This window comes from Corvus kubaryi, unplaced genomic scaffold (assembly GCF_017639235.1).
Source record: "Corvus kubaryi isolate FWS band 111438036 unplaced genomic scaffold, C.kubaryi_AGA036_p1.0 37256, whole genome shotgun sequence".
Classification (NCBI taxonomy): domain Eukaryota; kingdom Metazoa; phylum Chordata; class Aves; order Passeriformes; family Corvidae; genus Corvus; species Corvus kubaryi.
The window spans coordinates 3191340-3217043 of record NW_024581076.1 but is presented as its reverse complement, the minus strand read 5'-3'; the positions used below and the strand labels follow the sequence as shown (position 1 = coordinate 3217043).

The window sequence follows — 25704 nt, the reverse complement described above, 5'->3', positions numbered from 1 at the left end:
TGGTGCCTGCGCGCTCTTCCCGGGGTCGCGTTCGGGGCTGCGCGGGCCGGGCCGGGCCGCACCGCTCAGTTCTCCGTGCGTCGCCTCCTCTGGTCGCAGCTTCGCTGCCGCTGCCGGGCGCTGCATCCACGTCTCGGCCGGGCCCCCGAGCGACGACTCCCCCGCGCCCTGCTCCAGCGCGTGTTTCGGTTGGGCGCGGCTCTGCTCCACCGCCGCCCGCCGCCGCCCGCGCGCCGCCCCTCTCGGTCGGGCGTTCACGGGGCTCGCTCCACCACGCGCTGCACGCGGCCATGCGGGCACCGCCGGGTCCCGCCGCTCCTGCCGCTCCCCGCTCCACCACCGACACTGCGGCTCGCGTGGCTCCGCCCGCGCGCGGGAACTGCCTCGCTGCTGCTCGCAGAGCGCTCGGTGCACGTGGCCTGGGCCGCATGGTCCCTGCGCCAGGCTTCCCTTCGCCAAGACACAGCTGACATTGCTCAACAGTCTCGGTAACTAAGTAATATTCACGAAAATATTCTTCCATCGGCATATATTTTGACTCCAGTATTAACTGTGTCCAAACGGTTTTCCAAAAACCCTTGGTAAGAATTAAATCCCAAGAAACATAGAAAAAGTTCTTAAACAACCATGCCAGGAAGTGTTTCAGTTCTTTCTGAGCTTGAATCAAGCTAAAATTTACAAATCGTTGTTCAAGAATCATTTTAAGTTTAAGATAAATGTCCATATGCGGCTCTGAGAGCCAAGAGTCTTCCCACGGTTCCTCCATAGTTTAGATATGGAATAGCAAAGCAAAACCAAGAAGAGGAATCCAAAGTTTCCAGGGTTTACTCACACAAATCAGTCGCTTAGGGATCGGGGATCGTTCTACTCACAATTCTCCACCATTTGTTGCAGTGGGGATCCTGCAACACGCATATATCAAACCAGGAGTCCCGTGGAAAGGAAATATATATGGACAGGCAGATTCTTGGTAGATGTTTCAGAGATGTTTATTTCCCCAGCCGCATGGCCGAGGCTCTGCCGAGGAACTGTTCCAGTCACGGGACCAAGGGTCCTTCTGCCCACGCAGGGAACACAAACCAACCAATGGGAACGAGGCTGAGCAGGGGCAGGGAAACCCCGTGTCTGTGCCCTCAGGGCCCCTCTGCCAGGGCTGCACGGCAGGGAGGGACCCCAACAGCTCCCAACAAATCTTAGTAGCAAAAGCTGTTTCCAATGTATTCCAGCTTTAGATAGAGGTGTAGATGAACCACATTATCAAGACGAATTTGGAACATTGTCTCGTTGTACCAGTGTAAGGTGCAGTTGAACAGTGTATTCTGAAGATCCTTTAGACAGTGTATTTCCCAGTGGTACATTGGAAGCTGAGGTTTCATTTATTCATCCAGATCACAAGCAATTTAAATGCTCTAATATGTCTAATTGTCTAAACCTGTTGGAACTTTGTGAACTTTTTTTTTCTTGTTAGACTATCAGATCCAGTTTTTGAGATACAAAAATAGTGGACTTGAGTGTGTGAAAACTGTAAGTGCCTCATAGTTTTAATTAAGCTTCTGTGGACTAAATTTCATTTTCTTCTTTTTCATGCCATTCTCTTGTACTTTGACTTTATTCAGGGATAAAAATCATTGCACTGAATGATTGTCTCAGTACCTGTGTTACAACAGGTGGGCTACCAGTGAGACCAAAATACTGCTATTATCCTCCTGGTAAAAGATTTTCTATGTAATACAAAGTACTAATTTAAAATAATTTTTTTTCAGTTTTCTATTTTGAACTTACTTTGATGATATATTCCAAAATTGCCTCCACAGCCTGTTGTAGTGCACTACCTTGGCAACAATACAGACACCTTAATTTTAAGGATAAAAATCTTTGTAAAAATTTGAAAACATCAAGTAATACTAGTTTTCTTTCAAGTAGCCCAGACCCCTCATACCAAATATAGATAAATGCTCAAAAATAGCATATAAGAGAATCTGTCAGAGTTTACCACAATGAAAATATATATATGTTTGATGTGTCATATAAAGGCGATAAGCAGTAATTTCCCTCAGGATGCAAAGAGTAGTATACAAAATCTATTGGGCAGTTGAAATGTGGTTTATTAAATCCAGGCAGTAAAGGAGTGATGTGTTGGCTGCCCTTTGTGCTGTAGACATTCCCAAATAGTTAGATCAGGCCTTCATCGTGTACAATTCTTTCCACAGAAATTTGAAACCTATTAAAACATTTGCATTTCTTCAAGTAAAAGATGAATCGCCACTTTAGGGTAACTTCATTGATTTGTCTTAATATTTTTTTGTTCAGTTTAGGAGAGACTGTCATAAATAATGGCAAACCTTGTTCACCTAAGGTAAGACTTTCAATTACTTTGTTTAGATAAGATAATGAATGTAACTGACTGATTTCTCAGAAAAGTGACAGATGTTTTAAAAATGTGGATTGCCTTATTCAAGATAGATATGAAAATACAGAAGAATCAGGTATTTTCAGACAGAGAAAAGAAACTACACTGAAATTGTAGGAATTCAGTACATTAGAACATTTTTGTGTTAATGTCCTTTATCACAGCTCAGTTTTTAGGTCATATTTTTAATCTCATCTGCATGCCTGTAAATGCAGTGTAACTGTTGGTTTTGGCAGAGACAGTTTTTGCTTGAATTGCTGAGATCAGACTTAATTGCTTGTTTCATGTCAGCTTTTGTTAAAGATAAATATTGATTAAAATATTTGCTTGACAGTATTTAATTGAACATCTGGTGAGTAGCTGTGATAGCCCTGAAACAAACCATACTTTCAAGTATTCTATTTATAAGTTTCAAGTGATCTGTTTATAAATCCTATATAATTTTTCTTCCTTTATTTTGTGCTTATTTCAAAATGTAAAAAACATATTCTTTTACTTCTTTACCATTCTCCAGGCACAAAATGCAATTATACTAGTAATTCAGAAACCCTTTGTTTTATAAAATCCCCTTGTTAACAGCTTTTTGAAATTTTTACTTTCACTTTTTAAGAGCAAAAATCCGGAAAAAAACCCTGTTCAGTGCTTGCTGGTGTAGTGCCAATACCAGAAAGAGAAAACTGGAACAAGAAAGAACAACTGTGTTGGAGACATATTCAAGTCTAAATAAGTTTTGGTTTTTGTTAAAATCTTGACATTTCTAAGGATCCTATTTACATTTGAAAACACAATGCATGAACATACTACAAGTGATTTGCTGAGATTATGAAATCATCGAAGACTCATATGAAAATATGTTGCTTAGTCTTTTGACAATGACACATATTTTGAGAATTACTTTTAGTAATTTCTTTAAGTGGTGATTCAGAGGCATTCCCTTATTTTATGTCCTATGGCACCATGGAAGAAAAACTATTAAATATGAAAATGTAATTTAAAAATAACATTAATAGGTGTAACTACTTCTACTAATGCTATTACTGTTACTATTTCAGATAATTGTGTGCCCATAAATACTGTACCTTTATTCTTTCCCCTATAAGTACACTTAAAATATTAATTTTTTTAATACTTAATTGGTCTGCAAATCTTCTCACGACTGCTCGTATGCATAAGTTAAAAACTTATGCAAGTATTTCCCTGATCAGGGTCTAAATAATTAATTTAGGGGTTTTCAAGAGTAAAAGTATTTTGCTAATATCTGGTAAATCCAAAAGCCTGCTCCTTTCCAGTGAAAATAAGTTCCTTAGCATTTGAGATGTCTCTTGGGTGTGGTGATTCCTAAAATACAGGATTTGCAAGTTCTTGCCTCCAGTTTACAGTGCTCACAAGTAGAATACCTCACCAGAAATGGTGCTGGTACTTCTTTTAATTTATAGAGGTTATTCTCTACCTCTGACACTACCTTTTTCTTGTGAGGTATGACTAAGCAGAGAACACCTAATTGGTTTTGGTCTCAGCTCTGTCAATTATTTCTTGAAAAAGTTTAAAAAAAAACAGGTTTTGAAGGAAGGCCTGTAGAGCAATCTACCTCATTTTGACAGACCAAGCTATTTTATATATGCTTAATGTTCAATTTATTTCCCCCTCCATTGTGTTGGTACAACAGGACACAAGGAATGTTGGAGCTGTGGAAGAACCACTTCAGGCAGAAGAGAAAAATAAATCTGCAGATATTTCAAAACAAAAAGAACAATGCCTTGTTCCATGTGATGCTCAAGCTAAAATTTTACGAGGGGACAAACATTACATGTGCAGTATGTATTCATCAAGAATACTTTTAGTGATGAGCTATGCAGTGCCATGCTATGCAATCCTTTCCTGTGCTACGCTATGCTGTGCAAATTTACTTTTTAATCTTCTTGAGCACACGTGACAACCTTGTGACCCTGCTGCCCAAACTGTGTATTGGTCAGAAAATTTGGGTTACCCTGTTTTTGGGGTGCAGCTGGTGTGACAACGTATAATCATTGGTGAAGACAGGCAAACCCAAGCAGCAGCACAACCCACCCAGATCTGTTATCCTCTGAATGTCAGTATCTCTCTCCATTACAGAGGAAGAGAAGGATGTCTGTTCCTCATTTAAACATCATAGCTGGGTGTGGGGGTGTAAAGTGGGAGGTAGTTAATTAGTTAGTTAGTTAGTCAGTTACATGGGAGTAAATGTGTACTTCAGCTTACCTTTTATAAAGGCTTACACAGGACATTCTCTATTCACTACCTTGATAAACTACACAGCAAATTATGCAATCAGCCTCAGAAAATAATTGTGTAAATTCTTGGTTTTCACATATGATTTTAAAATATATATTTTTAATTATATGTCATTATGATGATGACGATGTTCATGATTTTTGAGCATCAGGGCAAAAACCAGGAGTAGTACAGTGAATGAGCAAATGTAAGGTGACAAGAAACCATATATATCTGTCTTTTATCATATGAATTTATATCACTGTGATATCCCTTAAGTGGTTGTCCACTTCGCCCAAGGATAAGATTATCTTCTTCAAAACGTGAGAAGAGCCATCACTTCTTAAGATGTCTTTACTGCAATCAGAAAGTCTGAAGTTTTTAGCACCTTTGGCTTTAATCTGTGGTCTCTGTATTATTTTCATTTCACTTTTAGGTGCTGTAAGGTAAAACATCTTCGGTATTCACTTAGATATCATAAATCAGTATGTTGTCATTCAGTCAAGAATATTTCTAGAGTTATTAAAAACAAGTAGATGAACATATTTCTTTTGAAGGAAATTTGCAGAATTCTCTTGCTGAATATGCCAGAAGTACAAAAAAACTGGTAAGAGACATGATGGATGATCAACAGTCTTCTTTGGATTACCTTTCTAATCAGGTACTTTTTTTCTTTATTATAAAGACTTGTACTTGTTATTTCTCACTGCAGGTGTTGTCTTTCTGAGGAGAAATAGGGCTCATTAAACCATTAAGTAGTGATTAAACCAGTAGGATTAGAGTGTCTATCACCAGTCCTTGTACCTCTGGTAGGGTGTGAGTCCCATTTCTATGAGGAGATATAAGCACCCCCTGTTTCACAACTTAGTGTCATACATGGCAGTAGGGACAGTGGAGGACTATTCTTTCACATTGGTACAAATTACTACACATCACAAAAATGAACTTCAGATTATGTTTACTAGGAGTCAAAAAAAAATCTTTAGAATGCAAAATTCCTCACTGCAATCTAATTAAAAATCTTTTATTTGAATTGGCAGGTAAATGAACTCATGAACAAACTTGTTCTTTTGAACACAGTAATTTTGAGAAAACATCTGGATCCACTTCCTTATAAAGCAGTTCAATCTCATGGTAAGTACTTTTCAGATACAGTCTTGGCACCTTCCCTTTTTATCTTTGTATCTTGAAAAGGAGCTAATTAAGGCAAAGGTAAGCAATTGTAACATTGACATTTATCCTGTGTTAGTAACATGTAAACTGTGGAAACTTAACGAACTGTTTAAAAATGTTCTCATAAATACTGCTTTAAATCATTTGCAACTGACAGCTCCAGGCATTCTATTTAGCACGCTGATTTTTATGTAAAATGCCAGCTGTGATTATCAGTAAGTGATCTGAGGCTGCTAAATGGCACGTTCTTTCACAATGAAATAAAGTGTGCTCTGCATCGGCAGCATCCTTATTCAAATGGGCTGGAAGTCACTTACACACTGGACAGTTAGTAGTCTTTTAAGTGTCCATCCAAACAAAAGGAAATATGACCTCTAAGCAGTCATGCTGGCTGTGGAAACTGCTTCTCTGAGTATGTTGAACATGTACCTGGCTTAACACTTAGAGGTAAATGGTTTTTCATGTATACATTATGATGGCAAGGCTTTTACAAGTATAAATACAAATATTTGTAGGAAAAAGACTTCATTTCCCAGATAATATTTCTTTTTCACAATACTGGTGTTATAAATAAAATAATAAAAAAAAAATCTGTAAAGTGACCAGATACATAATCTTTAATTTCCTATAGATATGTATCATATCTATTAAGATTAGGAATAACTTTGTCTGTACAGTGTCATTTATACTTAGGAGCTTAATGGTGTTTAGAGAATTTTATTTTACGAGATAAATTCATGACAAAGCATGATTTTAAAGTTTGCATGAGAAGAAAATGATATTTTACATAATTCATATGTCACCAAGAAAAGTAATATTCCTGTGCTTAATCTGTATTTTTTAAAACATATTTTGCTAAAGAACTTCCTTGAATACCTTTTGTCTCTAGGTTTGGACTGCACTCATATTAAAGATACTGTTGGTTCAGTTTCAAAAACTCCAAGTGGTCTGTACATTATCCACCCAGAAGGATCAAATTATCCTTTTGAGGTAATTTATTATTATATATATTATTATTGAGGTATTTATTGTTATAGTCACAACTTGCTTGAGAATATGCATTTAGAATATTTTTAATAGATTTAAAGTGTTTTCCATGACAATTTCTCAACAGATGAATAAAAAAATGTATTAAATCATGTGCATGTGTCTACTATTACTGTAATTTTGAAAAGTTTCCTGTTTTCTACAAGGAAATTTAATATCTGTCATAAGAGCCCTTACTGTCGGTTTTCATATGCAGTGAAAAATACCAAGGAGGAAAACCCAAGGTGTTTCTCTTTTGGATATGGAGAAGTGCTGTTTTCTGTTACAGGGATGGAAAACAGAAGAGCAATTGACTGATCCATTTGGCTTTTAATATGGGACTTTCAGATTTTGAATTATTCTGCTGTATAATGTTGCCTTCTCTTGTGATGGGACTCTGCTGATGCAGTGTCATCCAAGTGGAGGTGCAGATGTGTCTTGGTTTGAGGAGCAGGTGCTTAGCTCTTGTCTGAGTATCATTATAACCCAGTCTTGAGGCACAGAGGCATCTAAAATTTTAGTTTTCCTATCCAGTTTGCAATATTTATATTCCTAAAACGAGGATATATATTCCTAAAAAAACCTGCAACAATCATGTTTCCTATCACTGCCTGAACTTTATGTAATTGCTCAGAGTAATAGTGCTCATCTAGAAGAGGAGAATTTTGGGTTAATTTTCTCAGACTCAAATATTCAGATCCATGCAAACATAAGGAATATTTTGTTTTTTGTGTTTATTTCCATTTCAGATTGTTCTATTTAGAGGTGGCCTTATGCATAGTGGAAAGGCAGATATGGCACTTTCAAACTTTCAACTTGGCAATACTTGTTGAGGTCATTATTTTTTTTAAGAAAAACAAGGAATTTAGGCCAACTAATAACTAGCAAAGTTTAATATCTAACTTTATAGTGTTCCTTTATAACAAAGGAAGGATGAATCCCTTTATCTCTAGCCAAGTGGAGCCCTTCAAAATGCTACAAAAAAGGAGCTCCAACTGGTTAAGAAAAGGTTTCAGAATTATGCTGGGATCACAAAAGAAAAAATGAACTTGATTCTGCAACCCCCAATAGAAAAACCTGTCATTGTCTCTATACAATTCAGTGAGCTCAAGAAAAAGATCTGTAACTCCTCGGCAAGTTCCTTCCATGTAAAAGAAAGAAAAAGACATGTCACAGTGTTCACAGAACAACCATATTTATAGTATGAACAAAAGGCTACCATAGCAAAAAATGCATCTGTTTCAGAATTTCTTCTGGATTGAGGGGGATTCTAGAAACACAAAAGAAAAATCATAGTAGTTTGATTAAAAGAACAAGGTAACAATAAATAATGAGAAGAATGTATGCAGTCATTTCTTGTCTGGTAGATGTTGCACAGAACTTAAAAGACAGAGCCAAAAAAGTCTCAGAGAAAAATATCTAAAATATGTGTTCCATAAAGAATGTTATTTTAAGGAATACTATTTAATGTGAATTCTTCCATCTGTGGAAGTATAAAAAGAGTACAAGAGAAATGATAGATGGACAAAAATATCAAGATACTAAAATATAAAGAAGAAATTATAAAGCATCTTCTAGAGGCTAATAGCCAAGAGTTCTAAATATTCTGCAGACCAGCAAAATAAGAAAAAATACAGAGGCAGAAAACCATAATAAGAAACTAAAAAACAGGAAACAAAGCCAGCACAAAGTAATTTATTTCAATGAAGATCTTTTCAGCAATAAGATGTCTTTTTATGCAATAGAACCTAAATCAAAATGTGTTTAGAATAATTTGCATAAAGGTATCAGTTAAATGAAAACTATTTAGACAACGTGATCCTATTCTTATTTCTCATGTTTGATACCTCATGTTTCTGCAAATGAGTATAGATTTTGATGCTTAACTGGAGGTAATTGAACTCCCAATTCCAGGAGCAATAAGAATATCAAGCTTTAGTTGTAGTGGCAGGTTTCTGTCACTTCAGAAAGTTACTCCAAAGTAGGCTTTTGAGCATTTAATCATGAGGTGATTAAAACCAATTTCACTTTTGGAAAACTAAATCATGACCAATTTCTGATACATTTTTTCAATTAGTAAATGTAGATCAATGATATTTCTAAGTTGGATCAGATAAACTAAACAGTTGTTTAGAATATATACTCTTATACACACTGCAGGTGGAAAGGGAAGAAATATTCAGCAGAACCATCCTCCTTCTCATTTAATTTAAATTGTACTTGGCACAATCATGCCCTTCACACCTTTCATGATATGAGACATAGAGCAAACTGTAAAGCAGATTAACGATTATAAGTCTTTACAATTGCAACATTTCCATAAGGAATTAAGAAAACTACACAGCTATAACTGTATTTTTCTGTATCTATTTAATATTTTTATTTAGTTGGTGTATGTATTGGTGCTGTATCTAACTGGCTGATGACCTCTCATGTAGAACCCAATCTGTGAATTATCAACACTCACACTGATTTATATTGGACTGAAGATTGATGTTGTGACCAAATGGGCTCTTCGTAGTATTTCTGACTCATAGTCAGAGGAGTAGCCAAGCATGCAGTCATCTTCTCAAGACAGTGGATGAGGCAACGGGATTATTTTGAATGAGGTTTAGGTATTTTCATCTAAATACTCATTTTGCAATCTTCTATATTTCTTCTTATTCCAGTTCTATCCTCCTTGTTGTGACTGAAATAAGCATGTGATTCTCCAGGGAATAAGGGTCACAATTGTTTTTCATGCACGTGAACCTTATTATGATTCATTTAGTATTTGTTTGCAAGGATTGCCCAAAGTATCTTGAAGATCCAAGATTCCTCAGCTTGTATGAGATCAAATTACAGCTCTGTCCTGTTGCTTTCTTGTCGTTCATCGAGAAGACTTTGTTAAGTCACAGAGGCTCTGACTACAACATTGATGTTTTCCTGCCAAGGAGCAAGTCTGGTTTCCTGAAAAATATCTGGCTACTACAGGCAATGGGGATGCAACATATAATGCTCAGCCTGCAACAAAATTTTTTGAGGGTTAAACTGACTTACACCTAGTTTCCACTTTTATTAGCTGGCTAAGACTGCAAATCTCTTTTCTGAAACATGTTTCATTTTGTACATTTCCTGTAACGTCAAAAAAAATGTCTTACTTTACTCCATCACTTGTGCATCCGCTTAATGTTATGGCAGCTAAAATTATATTCTGAACTTACTTTTGTTTCCACAAGAAGCTGTAAGCATTTTCTAGGTTAATTCTCCTCAAATTAGACACATTTGGAGGCAAAAATGAGCCTCTGTTTTTAAACACTAATTATGCATGCCATCCCTTAGAACTACTTTGAATAGATTAGGTAGTACAGTGTCTAAATGTGCAATATAATATTTCTACATTAGATTCCCAGACTTTATAATCCCAGTTAGAACTGGTCAAGATTTGGCACTGGGGACATACTTAGGAAAGTCAATTACATGTCTTAAGTTTGGTGGGCTGAGGAGAAAACATGCCACATAATGTGATATTCCAAAGCAGAGCAGATGGCAGCTGGACCACTGCCATTTGACATACTGTTGGGCACAAATTTTAGCAAAGACTCATAAAGACTCATAAATCTGAGAGCTGATCTGAGAGTATTCAGTGGTACTGCTCAGTTGCAGGCAGTTATACATTCACATTGGGACTTCCCTGGACTGGGGCCACTTCTTATGTAGAGGTTTTTGCTGCTGCAAATTATTGTTATTGCTGGGTTATTGCTATCACTGTTTTCCATTTCCTCACCCTTATTAAAGGCTCTAAATTTCCCAGGCACCACAAACACAGTATTCTCTGGAAGAAGGCATGATGGTGAGGGAGAACATATAAGAAGTTGTGTCTATTTTGCTTTGCTGAAATAAAAGTTTATTCAGTGTTGCTGCCTGTATTGATGATATTTTGCCTGATTAATACATGACATTGCAAATTGCTTCCCTTTCATGCTATAAATGTTACAGTGACATTTATCAAAGCTTATTTATTATGTGTTATGAACAGAAATACACAGCCATTTCTACTGGTTGAAGAAATATCCAAATCAAACAGTTCAACAGGAATATGTAAGAAAATAATGCAGCTTCATTTTTTTATTTTCTTAGAGCTCTTTTTAAAAATACTTGAAAAGTATGTTACTTAGCAAAATTCTGAATAGTCCACCTTTATTTAATTGTTTTCTTCATAAAAGCTGTTTCAAGAATGCTTAATCATATCTATGTCTATTTTAGGTTTTGTGTGACATGGATTTTCGAGGAGGTGGATGGACTGTTGTTCAGAAAAGAACTGATGGAATCGTTCAGTTTCAGAGAACATGGTCTGAATATCTGGATGGATTTGGTGACCTTAATGGTATCAATTTTAAATACTCTAAAGTGCTTTGGAACAAACATTACTCCTGCTTTTATGTGAGCTACATTCCACTAAATTGTGCGGTAGTTTTAGTAGTATAAAGTTCTTGTTTCTTAAAAGTTTTATTTTTGCTTATGGATTTTTTTTCATCTAGTCTGTTGTGTGATCTTCCCAATAATGACTATTACCCCACTAGAGTCTTCAGCTATTGCAGTCTCACAAGAGTGTTTAAAATACTATCTTTTCTGCCTGAAATAATTTATAGATTATATTTCCTCTCCTTTCAGTTTTTAAAAAAAGTGCCTTTGTTGGTTTGAATTACATTTGCAAAATATTTCGTTGGAGCAGAGAAAAATCAATAGTATTTCACCATAGGGCATGCAAAATTATAAACAACAGAAATATTTCAGTAGCTAATACCAACACAACTGTGATATTAATTCTTTATTGCCACCTTTAATCCCTCAAGTCTAAATCCATTTGCTTTTTCAGGAGTTTATCTGGTATTGCAATGGAAGCACACAGCTTTTCTGTACAAAAAGTGCAGCTCAAATGAGGCTACAAGTGTGATTTATGGAGGCAGCAAATCTTGAGAACAGGGCTTAAATTCCAAGAATAGGGTTTGCATTTTTTTTGCATTTCATAAAATGCTACCATTTATCATTTCTCAGTATCGCCCTTAAGAGTGCTACTGAATTCTGTTCATGCAAGTGGATCTTTAGCACAGCCAGGTTTTGTGGTCTTCTAAGATACATTGCAGATGAATATTTGAAATCGATCATCTGGACAATTTTCTAAAAAATTTCACAGAGAAAAAAAAGATGATGCATACATGGGAATTCTTTACATGGATTTCCTAAGGAAGTAGGAAGGATTACTCTGTTCCTTCATTAGTCTTTCAAAGGAATGTAAGCCTATCATGCAACTTTTATTACATTTGGTTCAGGAAGGAAAGGAAAAAACCAAGAAAATCACTTTTTCTGTTACAGTTTCCATTTCTAGACTATATATTATATTTCCCTTTAAGGAGAATTTTGGCTTGGACTGAGGAAGATTTTTGACATAGTAAATCAAAAAGCCACTCATTTCAGTCTTTATGTGGATTTGGAATCAGAAAATGACAAGCATGCCTATGCATCATATGATGGATTTTGGATAGAGGATGAAACATGTGCTTTTAAACTCCATTTGGGGCATTATTCAGGAAATGCTGGTAAGAACTTCCATCTTTGATGTATTTAAAGGTTGTTGTTCCCTTTTTAATATGAAAAAATGCATTCAAAAGAACAAAAATTAACTTCAAAATTTTATTTCTAGTGTGTTTTTCTCTGGTATATAATGAACACTTACGCAGATAAATTTTCAATAGTATGGTGATCAGTTATGCCAACATTAATCTTTACATAGCAGGAAATTGCTTTATCATTTCAATGTCTTTAATGGAATAATTGAATAAACACTCCTGTAATAATAATAATATAAAAAGGAATGGAAATATTTAAAATAAATAAGGGACTTTTTGGGTGTTAATGTTTATTTACCTAATGGTACAATTATTTAGATGCCCATTATCTTATCATAGATGTGCTGATGTTAGTGTCAGTCTTCCTGATGATGCTTTGGAGAACTCAGAAGTGCCCAGATAGTCATGTACAAAGGATAGAGAAAGAAACTGAGTGAAATAAAGTTTGCCTACAGTGTGGAACAGTTGCTGGGTGATACATAGACAGAAATTAATTCCAGACCTGCCTTAATAGCATAAATATACTAAGCATGCAAGGATTTGCAATAAGTATTGCATCATGTCTTACTGCTTTTTTCCGTGTTATGCAAGAATTCTTATTATCAACAAAATAGTTACTCTCTAAAGGTATTTTTGAAAAACACTATTTCTTCAGTGAGTTCTTTAGTAAGACAGCAGAGCCAGTTATAATTGACCTTTATGTTTTAACAATTCCATCTTGTTTCATGACTCACTCTAGGGCTTTGGGAATGTTACTGGAAAATCTGAAGTTACAATCCTTTTTGTTTACTTTTGTCTTTTCTTCCTCTGTCTTTGAGAACAGAAGCCTTTACCTTCATAGCCAGCATGCATTGCTAAAAGCAACAAAAATATAAAGATTTTCATTGATTTTCAACTTCTTCCATTTTTCTCAGTATTTTATTCCTTTTTTTTCCCCCTGCATCTTCAGCACTTTTGCAGCTCATTATCTGGTCCTTTTGAACTGCTTTTGAAGACTTCTACTTTTCTAATAAATTCAGAGTAAAAATTTGTGAGGTGTGCATCAAGTAAGAAAGTTTCCCTGTAAATAATTTTTTATTGTTCTATCTGTTTTACTTAGGTGATGCATTTAGAGGATATAGAAAAGAAGATAACCAAAATTCCATGCCTTTCAGTACTTCTGATGTTGATAATGATGGATGCAGGCCAGTGTGCACTATTAAAGGACAGCCTGTAAAGAGCTGCAGTAACTTCAGTGATAACACTGGATGGTGGTTCAACAAATGTGGCCTTGCAAATCTTAATGGTGTTCATCGCTACACAGGTAGATTTCTTGCAACTGGGATTCACTGGGATACATGGACAATGAACAAAAAACCAGTCAAAATTAAATCAGTTTCAATGAAAATTCGGAGAACCAATTTTCCATATTTCCATTAACATATGAAAATAGAAATATACTTCTTCTTGCAATTATGTGGAATGATGTATCATTACAGTCGTAAATACCTTTCATCTTCACTTGAGCATTCAGTCTTAAAACTTTATTAGATATTTCTATAATACAGTTACTCATTTTTATTATGAAATGTCAGTATTTATAGTGTTCCCGCTTGAGAAAGAAGGTCCTAAGAAGAACTGGGTTTTCAGAAAAAGGATTAAGCTGAGTATTTTTCAGCTTTTATTCAACTATCTCTTCGACAATCTCAGAACCAGCAGAAAAAATTATAAAAAGAAGTCTAATGCTGACTTTTGAATGTGCTTTTTCTATGCTCTCCTCATATCTAAATTGGCAAGAAATTTCAGCAAATTTTATTTGAAAAAACCATATGCCTGCCATTTTCATCATAATAGTTTGGAAAAATACTTGTTCTTCACCCTAAGTTAATTTTCCAGAATCAGCTCTTCTTTCTATATTCCTTATCAGGCAAGATAACAATTGTTTCAATGTATAAATAATGTTTTGTATACCATCAGGACCTGTTTTTTTATACAAGTAAGGTTGATAGTGACATTGAAGAACTACAACCAATTTTATATTTAATTTTCACAGTCAAAGTGTTCCATAATCCAGTTTTGACTCTACCATTGTCTATTTCACAATTCACTACAAATGAAAACTTTTTTCAAAGAAAACTTACACCTTTTCTTATAATTGCAATTTTAATTTTTGGATATATAGGCCTGATCTTATGTTTTTCATTCTTAGGGGCATTCACTTTGTGAAGGATCATGTGGTAATGTATAAAACCAACTTAAGTTGTATAAACAAATTTTAAACTAAGGATTGTAAAATCTTTGAATTTCTGTCAGTAAAAATAAAATGATATCAATAAAAATGTGAATGTTAGTACAGTAGTGTTTCTGGAACCTGGCAGCTAATCTGTAGCAGCTAGGCATGGTATTTCTCATCTTTGCTTCAGTTTCAGCAGACCAGCTCTGTAGTAGCATGTGGAATGAAAACAGTTAAAAACTCTACAAATTTCTTCTTTGCTGTTTTTTATTTTAACCAAGCATTAATACAGTGAGCAGAAACCATCATCAATTCAGAATCACCGCAGTTTAGGACTTCTTCCCAAAGATTTATGTAGTTATAGGAGGAAATTAAGCTTTTCATAGGATATGTTTCAAGGTTAAGGGAGAGAAAACATTCCTCTTTTCATGTATGCTTGACTAGCCTTTAACAGTTGGAGGTAAAAAGTTGCTAAAAGCAGAAGGTTTCCTCTCTGCTAGAGGGAGACTGGGGACTATCCTCATGGGAGGGCTTACAGGAGAAGCATGGTAGCAAGTAGCCTGAGGAAAAATATCACAGGCCTTGTAGAAGGATTGAGAGAAATGGGATAGGTCCCGCTCTTGGGGGAGACGGAATTCTCTGAGCACAGTGGGGGTTTTTTGCCAGACACTGGGGTCTCTGAAATTAGCAGCGAAGAGATTTTATGTATCCCTTCTTCAGCCCGCCCTCACACCAGCCTTATTAAGAATGCAACGGCTTTGAATGGCAGCCTGGACCCAAGCAGACCTATAAAGGTAGATACTAAAATGAAAGAGCTTCTGCACTAAGATTAACAAGCACTGGAGCTTAGAAAGAGGATTAATTCTGGCTGCAAGCCTGGATATTGTCACTGTATTAGGGCTCTTATGTCAGAAAGAGTCCTCAGCCTGTGGCACAACAATCCTACTGGAGAATGCAGTGGCTAAATTTCATGGAAACTTTAAATAGAGTTAATGAAAGCCTCAAACTTTGATGGTGTGGCCTCTGTTCTGACAACCAGGTCTGAGACTGTGAGCAGAAGTCTAAGTAGGTACTTTGGATGTATATAGCGATATTCTACTGACACCCTGAGGCTGCTTTTGGCTTAATTAGAATTCCTGCTTAAAAATGAAAGTGTCAAATGAAGATTGCAGACCTGTGCTGGTAGATTTAATTATGCTGGCCACATTTAATTATGACATTTAGTCTCCCCATTGTCAGCATTGGCTAGATTAGCTGGCACTAACAAATCTTAAAGGAGATGGACCTGAAAAGATAATTAGAGCTTAAAGAATCATTCTTGCAAATAGACATTGTTTCAAAATGTAGTGTATGCCTAGAAAATCAGAGTGCTAGAGATTAGTTGGCAGCTTCCTGGTACATGTCTGGAATACAGCAATGACAGGAGAACATTTTCCATGGCTATTGTCTTCAAAGGTTCATTCATTTCCTCCCTAGTAACAACAAAAAAAACCAAACCTGTGAAAACAAATAAATTTTTAGTTAAACACTGAGAATTTTCAAGGACATTAAACTGTTGCCAGGGGCCTATGTTTCACGTTTGCAGCTGGTTCCCAACTGCCATAAGATAACATAAGATTTGTGTGGCCGTATATTTAGGACTAGTAATCAGTTGGTTATTTCCCAAAGAGTCTTGTTTCAACTATAATATAAGGAAACATGTAGGGTATAGCATATCAAGAGAAACTGATTGAGTGTTTCAAGTAAAGAATATCTTGGTTTAACTACTGTTAGTATCTACTCCAGGAATGATACTTCAAATTATGAGACGTTGTCATTAAAGGACATGTAATCCCTGACATTATGAAACTACATTTCTTTTTTTTGTTTTCTTTTTCCAATAGTATGTCTTTAATTTGTAAATTTTAGTTCGGTGAACTCAAATTATTTAATTATTTGACGATTCCGGTCACAAGAAACCTTTCTGGTGACTTTAATTTTGTTTAATGTCTCCCTCTGGAGCATGCTCTGTATTGTCCCATTGCCAAACCGGAAGCCAGCAGAGAAAATCCATCGGCATGGGAGAAGTGCTTCGTGGGATTTCTGTTGGTATGGCTGTATAAAGAAGGTAAGTTATTTACAGAAAGGGTATTGGAAACCTGCACACCATTTCCAGGCTGTTGATCTGCCAAGTGTTCTGATCTATAAAGACAGGATGCACTTCATTTAGCAGCTCATTGTAAAATGATTTAAAATTGAGGAAAGGCATCCATGGCTTTCAGTGGACACTGGTTTTGCTGACATGTTCTATATTCATTGACCAGAAGTTAAGTTGTTACTTTACAACCTGTTCTAATGAATATTTCTTATATGGAATGGTGCAAATGACACTTTACTATTCAGGAATGTACAAAGATATAATACAAGTATAGAAGGGAATGGTTCTTTCATTACAGAAAGGTTTTTTGCTCCATCATTTCAAATTTTATATTTGTGCATGTGTAGAAATCACACATGAGCAGACAAACCCAGGTATGTATTTCCAGTGAAATTCTCAGGGAGACAGAAGGCTGCTGATACCAGTATCAAAGGGGCTCGCAACCATATATTTTCCATGTGTTATCCTCCATTGGCTCAGCTTTTCCCCAGCCTCATCTGGTCTGACAGTTCTGGATTTTGTGCTTGTGGCAGGTTGTTCTTGGCAGGGGGCTCACAGGCGAGGCTGTCTAACAAAAACAAGCCTTCAGAAGCAAAGAACAGGCTCAGCTTTGAGTCCAGTAGAGCTTTGTTATAAAAACCATTCAAAACTGAGAGGGTTTTCCCAAGTACCCCTCTTTCGTCCGCTGCCAAGAGCCTGAATCCCACGAGGTTCCAAACTCGGCAGGGCGAGCCCGTCAACGCGTGTCCTCGCTAGGGGGCGCCAAAGAGCCCCCTGCGGCTTCCTTTCCTTTCCTTTCCCTTTCCCTTTCCCTTTCCCTTTCCCTTTCCCTTTCCCTTTCCTCCCCTCCCCTTTTTCCCCTTCCCTCTTTCTGTTTTTCTCTTTCTCCTCTTTTTTCGAGTGTATTTTGCCTACAGTCCCCTCCAGCAGTGATGTCACATTACTTCCCTGAATTGCACCAGCCCAGGATGCACAGGGTGGCAGGAGGCACAGCCTGTTCCGTGTTCTCTTTGCAGCCCAGATCTGCCATCACTGGTGTCTGCTTTCCATGAGAAAACCCTTAGAGCACTGTCCGTCAGGGTTTCCATGCACTCTGGTTTTATTTACTGTGTGCAGTCCCATGCAATGCTTTAGGGTGGATTTTATATTTACCTCTAGGGAAGAGGGGCTCATGGCAATGAATCTTTACACAGAAAAGTTTGCTAAAGGTAGCAAAAGTTTGCATGCATTCAAAAAGGACTTGAATGGATTCATGGAATATGAACCTTTAAGGTCATTGAGTCCCACCACTTAACCTAACACTGTCATGTCTACCACTAAACCATGTCCCTAAGCACCACATCTACACATGTTTTTAACTCCTTCAGGGATGGTGATTCCACCGTCTGTTCCAATGCTTGACTACTCTTTCAGTGAAGAAATTTTTCCCAGTATCCAATTTAAACCCCCCCTAGTGCTATTATGGTAACAGACATTGTCACTAGATCAGGGAGCCCCTACAGCAGAGGTTTCTGGAGACTAAGTCTTGTTTACCTTGATAGCTTCCACTGGCATCTGCTCTAGGCACCCACCAGGTGTGAGGCTTGCTTAGACGGACCTCTGGATGAAGACTGTGTAATGGGAATATGTGGGGTGGGTAATCTTCTGTAAGTGCTCAGAAGTTGCATTTATAGAGCTGGATGTAGGAAGCACTTCGTAGTTAGGTGGGATGGATAAGCTTTGTCTGTGGTTTAATGTCACTGTGCTTAACTCCTCTTGTGATTGGGTGCCTGCCAGAGCCTCATTCCTCTGATGCACCTGACTTTTCATGAAGTAATGCATGGCATTTCCTAGGTGGGCGTTAGAGGACATTTTGACCAGGAATGCTGGTCAGAACACTCATCATATCAGGACTTCTGAGTTTACCATGTGCCCGCACTAAGTGGAGAGGGAAAAGATGTCTCCCTCCTTGTGCCTGTTTTCCTGGTCCAGGTACAAAAACATAGGTTTGTGTCCCTCCGCTGAAATAGGGCTGGGGAAACTATGAGATATACAGGAAAATTGAGTAAATTCTTCCAATCTCAGCTATATTGTGGTATGTAGCTGCAGACAAAAAATGTCAAAATCCAATTAATTTTCTACAATGAACAGATGTAAAATAAAAATTATTTTTTCTTCTGTGTTTTTTGCGTTGCAAAACTGAACACATGAGTTATGAAACAGAACTCAACATAGGCACACAAGTACAAAACTGAGTATTTAAAAAATAAGGCTTTATATTGTATGTCTCCTACCTATGACAACAGATTCATTTTTGTATTTGCAGCTATTTCTGCCTCATAATATTCAATAAGGTCCTGTATTGTTGCAAGGTTAAATACTTTTCAAACTTTTCTAGCATTCTGATTTAATTCTGATCCAATCATGTTGTCAGTCCTCTAAAACGCCAAGAAATAAACAGAATTCAGCAGGCCAGAGTAAAAAAGTTGAGAAGGTCCTAGCAATATAAAAGAATATTTTGTACAAAGCCTTTTATCTATTGCAATTTTAATAACTTCTTTCTTATCCAGAAATTGCAATCAGAAGAAAAAGCACACTCTATTTTCTAGTGAAATATTTGAAGGAATTCAGCTATGTAACTTTTCAGATTTTGCTTTATATTCTTTTCCTAATAAGTTTTTAGATGCTCCATCTATTTGTCTCCACTTTCTTTCAGTCCTTTAAAATTAATAATTACAAGACATAAGCAGCAGTAACTCCTGCATTCTAATGGAAATGAATGACTGATTGGTGCTTATCATTCTAAAACACTGCATTCAGTTTGTGTGTCAAGGTTTTGGTAACAGGGGGTCTGCATGGGGTCTGCAGGGGTGGCTTCTGTGAGAAGGTCCTGGAAGCTTCCCCCATATCCAACAGAGCCAATGGCAGCTGGCTCCAAGATGGACCCACTGCCGCCCACAGCCAAGCCCATCAATGACAGTGGTAGCACCTCTGGGCTACTGTATTTGAGATGGGAAAAAACCCCCTGCTATGCTTCTTCTGTATTAATCAAACCCCTTGTAGAACTTGCAAATTTTTTTTGCTTGGGTTTAACATCAGACAAACTGTCATCGAATTCTGTCAGACAACCTGCAGCCAGAGAGAAGAGTGAGAAGGTGTGAGAGGAACAGCCCTGCAGACACCAAGGTCAGTGCAGAAGGAGAGAGAGGAAGCACTTCAGGCACCAGAGCAGAAATTTCCCTGAAATCTGTGGTGTACACCATGGTGAGGCAGCTGTGGCACTGCAGTGCTTGAAGATCCATGAGACCTGTAGTCTGTGGGAGACCCCACACTGGAGCAGGTGGATACCCAAAGGAGGTATTTTTCTGGAAGATGAAGTCTCAGTTTGGGACCCACGATTAATCTATCAAGGTAAGAGATTTTTAGGTGAAATATGTATTTAAATTTAGTATCGGACATATTGGAGCAAGGTGTTCCTTTGACTTGCATTTATAGAGTGTGCTCTGGCTATGTTATAAAGTGAAATCTCTATTGAATTGAATTGACTATGATTAAGCTGCTTCACAGAAGTAGCTGTAAAATAATTTTAACCTAAAAGGCTGTATGTTTTTGTTGACTTTGAAAAATGTATGTGATAAGCTTTTATTTGGTGGGCTTGTCAATAGCTTTATGAAGGGTTACTTGGAGAAAGCCTTGGCTTAATTTATTTTCTGGGCTGTAATGAAACAAGATTTAAAAGGACAGGAAAATTCCACAGTTGGTTTGGATCAATCAAACATAATTTTATTGAATAGTTGATGCTGTTCATTGAAAAAGTCAGTCTTTTTCTATGTCACTACTTACAGAGTTACTGAAGACAGTAATTGTATGTATGGCTTCATGAATAGATGAAGTTAATGTTATCAACAGCAGATATAGTCCAATTATTTACAAACTTGTTTTCTCAAATGACATAAGAAGTGCTCAAGTTCCAGATTCAACACTTTTAGAAGTCCTTAGAAGAACCCAGGAGCAAGGAAAGCTTACATGTATGCATCACTACCTTAAGCCGAATATGTGCCATTCCTGATTATAGGTAAGGGAAAAGACTCTTTGGAATACGAACTCTTCCTGCATGGAATTTTCTAAGTCAAGGATATGAAGGAAGGATATATGAATCTGCTTTAGGCCTGCTTCATGGTAGAGAGCCTTGCAATGCACTGAAGCATGTAATCATAGATTAAGAAATAGGTGTTTTTTTGAGAGAAAACTTTCAAAACCCATTCTAAATGGCAGTAAACTAGGTTCTTCTATAGTTTATAATAGTCACGATTATTCTAGAATCAGGTCTGCTGATATCTTTTTTTATAATAGCACATTTAATAAAATATCATCTCAATATGTTGTGTGTCATTAAACAAGAAAATTGTGAGGTTTATTTTTCACTTCACAATAATTTGAGTATTAAAATGTTACAGGAAAAAAAAAAAGAAAATAAATACTTGCAGAAATCCCCTGAAAAGAAGCAGATCTGATGAAAAAAAAAAGAAATGCGACTGCATGTACAGGAGCTCCAGCAGATGAAGCCTTTGATATACTAATGCCAGTGTTACAGGACAGGAAAAGTGGTGGTTACTTTTAATGCTAAAAGTAAAAATGCAAAGATTTTGTGAAGTGTTCCTATATATATGTACAGATGACTGTGTATATACATAGGTACACAATTCTCTGTGTGGTTCTGCATGACTGTCTACATAGATATTTTCATTAAATGATCAGAGTGGGAAAGATGCAGAGCAAGTCACTTGAAAATACATGTGCATGACTAAATATTTCATGACAGCATATTCTCTTTGCAGACGTACACTATCTCATACAGTGGACCAGATGTGCTGACTGTGTTACACTGATCACTGTTTTGTCTTATATTAATTGATCAAGCTATGGCCTTGTAGTTTATTACTACTCTGAAAATAAAACTAATAATTCTCTTGTGCTGTTTCCATCACAATCATCATATGAAATGTAAGGCTTTCTAACATACTAACTTAGTTTCACACAAATACTGTTAGAAGCACTGTTTTTATCCTCATTGCACCTCTTGGGGACTGAGACACACAGAGATGTCTACTAAAGACTAAGCCTTTTCAAAATAGTTTTTATTATATATCACAGATGGAGATGGTTGGTGCTTCAGAAAAAAAGAGCCTGGGGCAGCTGGTCAGATATCCTGAAAATAAGAAACATGCAGTTTAGTTACAACTATTGAAAATCTTCAAGTTAGTTATGCATAATCAGATTGTCATTCAGAGGCAAGTGCAGGAATAAATCAAGGGCAATCATTGAGCTGATCTGTGACGCCAGCTTTACTTTTCCTCATTCAGCACTCATAGTGCCTGAGTAAAGCTCTTAGAAAAAGGAGGGGCTCCTTCTGTGCATTCCTGGCCCAATCTTGGTGCCTGCTCCCTCCTGTGCCTTTAGAGGGGAGTCCCCTCTCTAGAGTATATCTAGACCAGCCAGGAGGAAGGGTTGTTGAACCTCCAGGGGAAAAGGGTAAGGACTTGAGTATTTCACATTCTCTTGTGTGTGACTGATAGTCATAGCTTGGAAACCCACCCCTGGTTTGGGTACTTTAATTGTGCTTTGGACTGTAAATGACTAGCTCATACTTTGTGTTCTGAATGGAACTGCTTTTTAGGGAATGAAACAAGTAATTGGAGAGCTCCATAAAGGCTGCTGTCTCCAGCCTGAGACAGACCAAGTGCACAATTTTCACTAAGTGCATGATTAAATTTGATGATGTACCCAAAGGCAACATTTCATATTTCATTAAAGCTTCTGTTTTAGCTTGAACTTGGTCACCCAAGAGATTGCGCTGTTTCGAGTATGTGCTGTGTATAGCAGGTATAGTGGTAATGATTGTGATTCTCCACATGAGGCTGCTGTGGATTTCTGTGCCTGGAAAAGTAGGTGATCGCTATGCCCACACACAATATCCAGAAGTATGGTGCATCAGACAATAGAGACTAGACTAGACAAGTAGGAAGAGATTAGTAGGGTGAAATGAACAAAGTTCAAAGATCTGGAAGAAATGAACAAAGTAAAATGAGGAAGAATAGGAAAGACTATAGTAAATATCCCAAACAATTTTCTGACAGATTATTTATTTATTCATGCTGGACCCTGCTTCATTGAAGATAATACTTGCCATAAAAATGTTGAATGTCAAGGGGTTTTCTGCAGAAGATGAGAGGAACGCAAAGTCCTCTAAGATGAGTTTTGAAATGAGGCTATGGCAGCCTTGCAGTTTCCAAGCAAGTACCAGTAATGAGTACAGTCATAACATAAGCTAGGACATGGTAGTTGTAGAAGAAAGAGGCTTTATTTAAAATTTCACCAATATAAGCTCTTCTTTGTAAGAAGAGACAGAATCTCAGCAAAACATACAGCTGTCAACAGGGATGTTGATAAGGAATGCAGAAGGTGGCTCTTTAACTTAATCTAAACAAACAGTTTATGTAATCTGCTCCAGCCCCATGATAACAGTGTGTAACACAAATGGGCTGCAAATGCACATTCATTCAGTCAAGGAATGATGCTTCTAACTGCTTGCTTTAATAATGTTGAAGAAAGTCCAGCTCATTGTATCTGGAATGTGCAAAAGGATCCACCTGTGCAGGTCCTTAATCCTGCTCCTAGCTCTAAATTGATGCAGGAATGCCAATGTTTACCCCTTCCAATCTCAGTGTCGGGTCAGGCACTTTATCATCAGATCAACTCAAGTTACTGTAGTCACTAGTAAGCATCACTAAACATTTATGACACTACTTGGAGCACCGTGGGACACATCCAGAGACAGTAGCTGTCCAGGTTCTTATTGCTGCAAGTTACTTAGGGCCTCACATCATTACTAGCTGCAACAGGAGCACAGATAGTCATCAGATCCATAATGATTAACTCTGTGGGGACCTCGATAATCAAATAGTTTTGTTAACAAGTTGCTATGTAATTTGATTACTTTTCTATTGCAGCAGAATAGGGCAAACTAGGTGATATTCAGTGTGGACAGACAATATTTAACTCCTGGTTGCATCTCTTGGAATTGATTTAACTCAGCCTGGCAACTTTCTTATAGGAAGACCAGTGATAGACATACATCTAGACCTGAATTTGGTCAGCTGAATTGGCCCAACTGAAAATGAAATGCCAACTCCTTATGTAAGAATCTAAGCCAGTGTTTGTAAAGACAGAGTACTGAGCCCCAGTAAATGTATCAGTAGCATGTTTAGACCAATAAGATGTTCAATGAGACAGCTTTAAGTAAAAAAATGTTACATATCCAGCTTTTTCCCTGCTTAAAATTGTACTGTGAACCATGTGGAGGTGACATCTGAGGATATACTACACTGGATAGATCTTCTACTGTAATGGTTTGGTAATATGCAGCATGGAAATACACAGGGCATGATACTGAACTTTGTTGGGTTTGCAGACATTTAAGTCCATAGTTCTTAGTTTTACTGTCACAGCTTTCCTATCCTGTGAATAATAAAAGAAATAATATTTATGGGATCCTATCCTTTGCTTACTTACTCTGAAAGGAGGTTAAAAAAGAGGTGGCTTTAAATCTTAAGAAAATGGAGAGGAAGGATCAAGTCCTGGTGTTCTTTTAATACTACTGGCTAAGTTGCCAAAGGTTTACAGAAGATTTACGGGACCTCCTGAAACTGTAGGATTTGATTACTAGTAATGTCTTCAGAACTTTTTTGTGCTCTAATAAAATTTAATTTTCTCTCCATCAATATCCATTTTGTTTGCTCAACTGTTTTCTTGCTTTTAGATTTTACAAACTCATCTTCATCAGATTCATGTTCTAAATACTTCTCTTGAGTAATTCTGGTGTTCTCACACTTCTATAAATTTTGTTTAACCAATCAACAATATTGGATTGACCACTACCCTATTTCATCATAATTACGAAAAAAGCTGCACTTACAAATTTGGTTGGTGCCTTAATGAGGCCCTATTTCTTGCTAAGTAGTTCCTGAATATACTGAATTAGTATTACAGAGCATTATTCTTTGCTTTTTCTTCCTTACAACAGCAGCAGTAGTGCAATTTTATGAAGACTGATTCTCAGTAAACTGGGTAATTTCTGACTCTGTATAATAATCCCTACTTTTATTTGCAATTAATTACTTTATGGTTTATTTATGCTTTCTCCTGTTTCCAGTCAGAACACTAGCATACATAAGTCTGGAAACAACACAAAAATAGTTCTTAATATATGTCTTTGATTCCTCCTGAATAAATGTTGGATAGTAGTTCCATTTTTAGGAAAAAATTGATCCAGAAGGAAGTCTTTATTTTATTTATATCCACATCCTGTTATTCCCTAAGGCTGTATTACCAGTGAGTTTAAACTGAGTGAACTATTCTGCAATATTTTTCAGCTCTTGAAAACAGAAATATTATATATACATATGTATTTATATATGCAAATACAGACAGGCTATATTACACAGATATAGTATAACAAGGGGAAATGGCTTGAAGTTTTACTGGGGGAGGTTCAGGCTGGATATTAGGAAAAATTTCCTCACTGAAAGAGTGATTAGGCATTGTTAATGGCTGCCAAAGGAAGCAGTGGAGTCACCATCCCTAGAAATTTTCAAAAAAAGGTAGACATGGAACTTCACAAAATGGTTTAGTGGGCACTGTGGTATTCAGTTGAAGGTTGGTCTTGATGATCTTGGAGGTCTTTTCCAACATTAGTGATTCTATGATTCTAGAAGTTGATAGCAAGGTTTCAATCAAAACCAGAAAAATACTGATGTTACGACAACAAACACATTAGCACTTGGTTTCTAATATTATTTTTTAAGAATTGGGATTTTTTCTTTTTTTGGGGAAGGGTGGGAGATTTTAA

General features: G+C 36.9%; 1 protein-coding gene across 2 annotated transcripts; it reads left to right on the top strand.

Moving 5' to 3' along the window:
- Positions 1 to 1203: 1203 nt before the first annotated feature.
- ANGPTL5 (angiopoietin like 5) lies at positions 1204 to 14797 on the top strand. Of its 2 annotated transcripts, none has more exons than XM_042023760.1 (8): positions 1204 to 2356; positions 4077 to 4224; positions 5197 to 5321; positions 5701 to 5794; positions 6723 to 6823; positions 11105 to 11225; positions 12253 to 12438; positions 13568 to 14797. In XM_042023760.1, exons 1-8 carry the CDS (start codon positions 2255 to 2257, stop codon positions 13885 to 13887), a joined length of 1197 nt encoding a protein of 398 aa, XP_041879694.1. In that variant the 5' UTR covers positions 1204 to 2254; the 3' UTR covers positions 13888 to 14797. The 2 variants fall into 2 exon arrangements, with proteins under 2 accessions (XP_041879694.1, XP_041879695.1); XM_042023761.1 differs by having other exon boundaries at positions 1206 to 2356; positions 5218 to 5321.
- Positions 14798 to 25704: the final 10907 nt, after the last annotated feature.

Bases quoted from the DNA above. Each gene is read 5' to 3' on its own strand.
- ANGPTL5 (XM_042023760.1), top strand. From the start codon at position 2,255: ATGAATCGCCACTTTAGGGTAACTTCATTGATTTGTCTTAATATTTTT. The intron at 5,795-6,722 runs GTAAGTACTTTT...TTTTGTCTCTAG, and splicing joins TAAAGCAGTTCAATCTCATG to GTTTGGACTGCACTCATATT. The intron at 6,824-11,104 runs GTAATTTATTAT...TGTCTATTTTAG, and splicing joins GATCAAATTATCCTTTTGAG to GTTTTGTGTGACATGGATTT.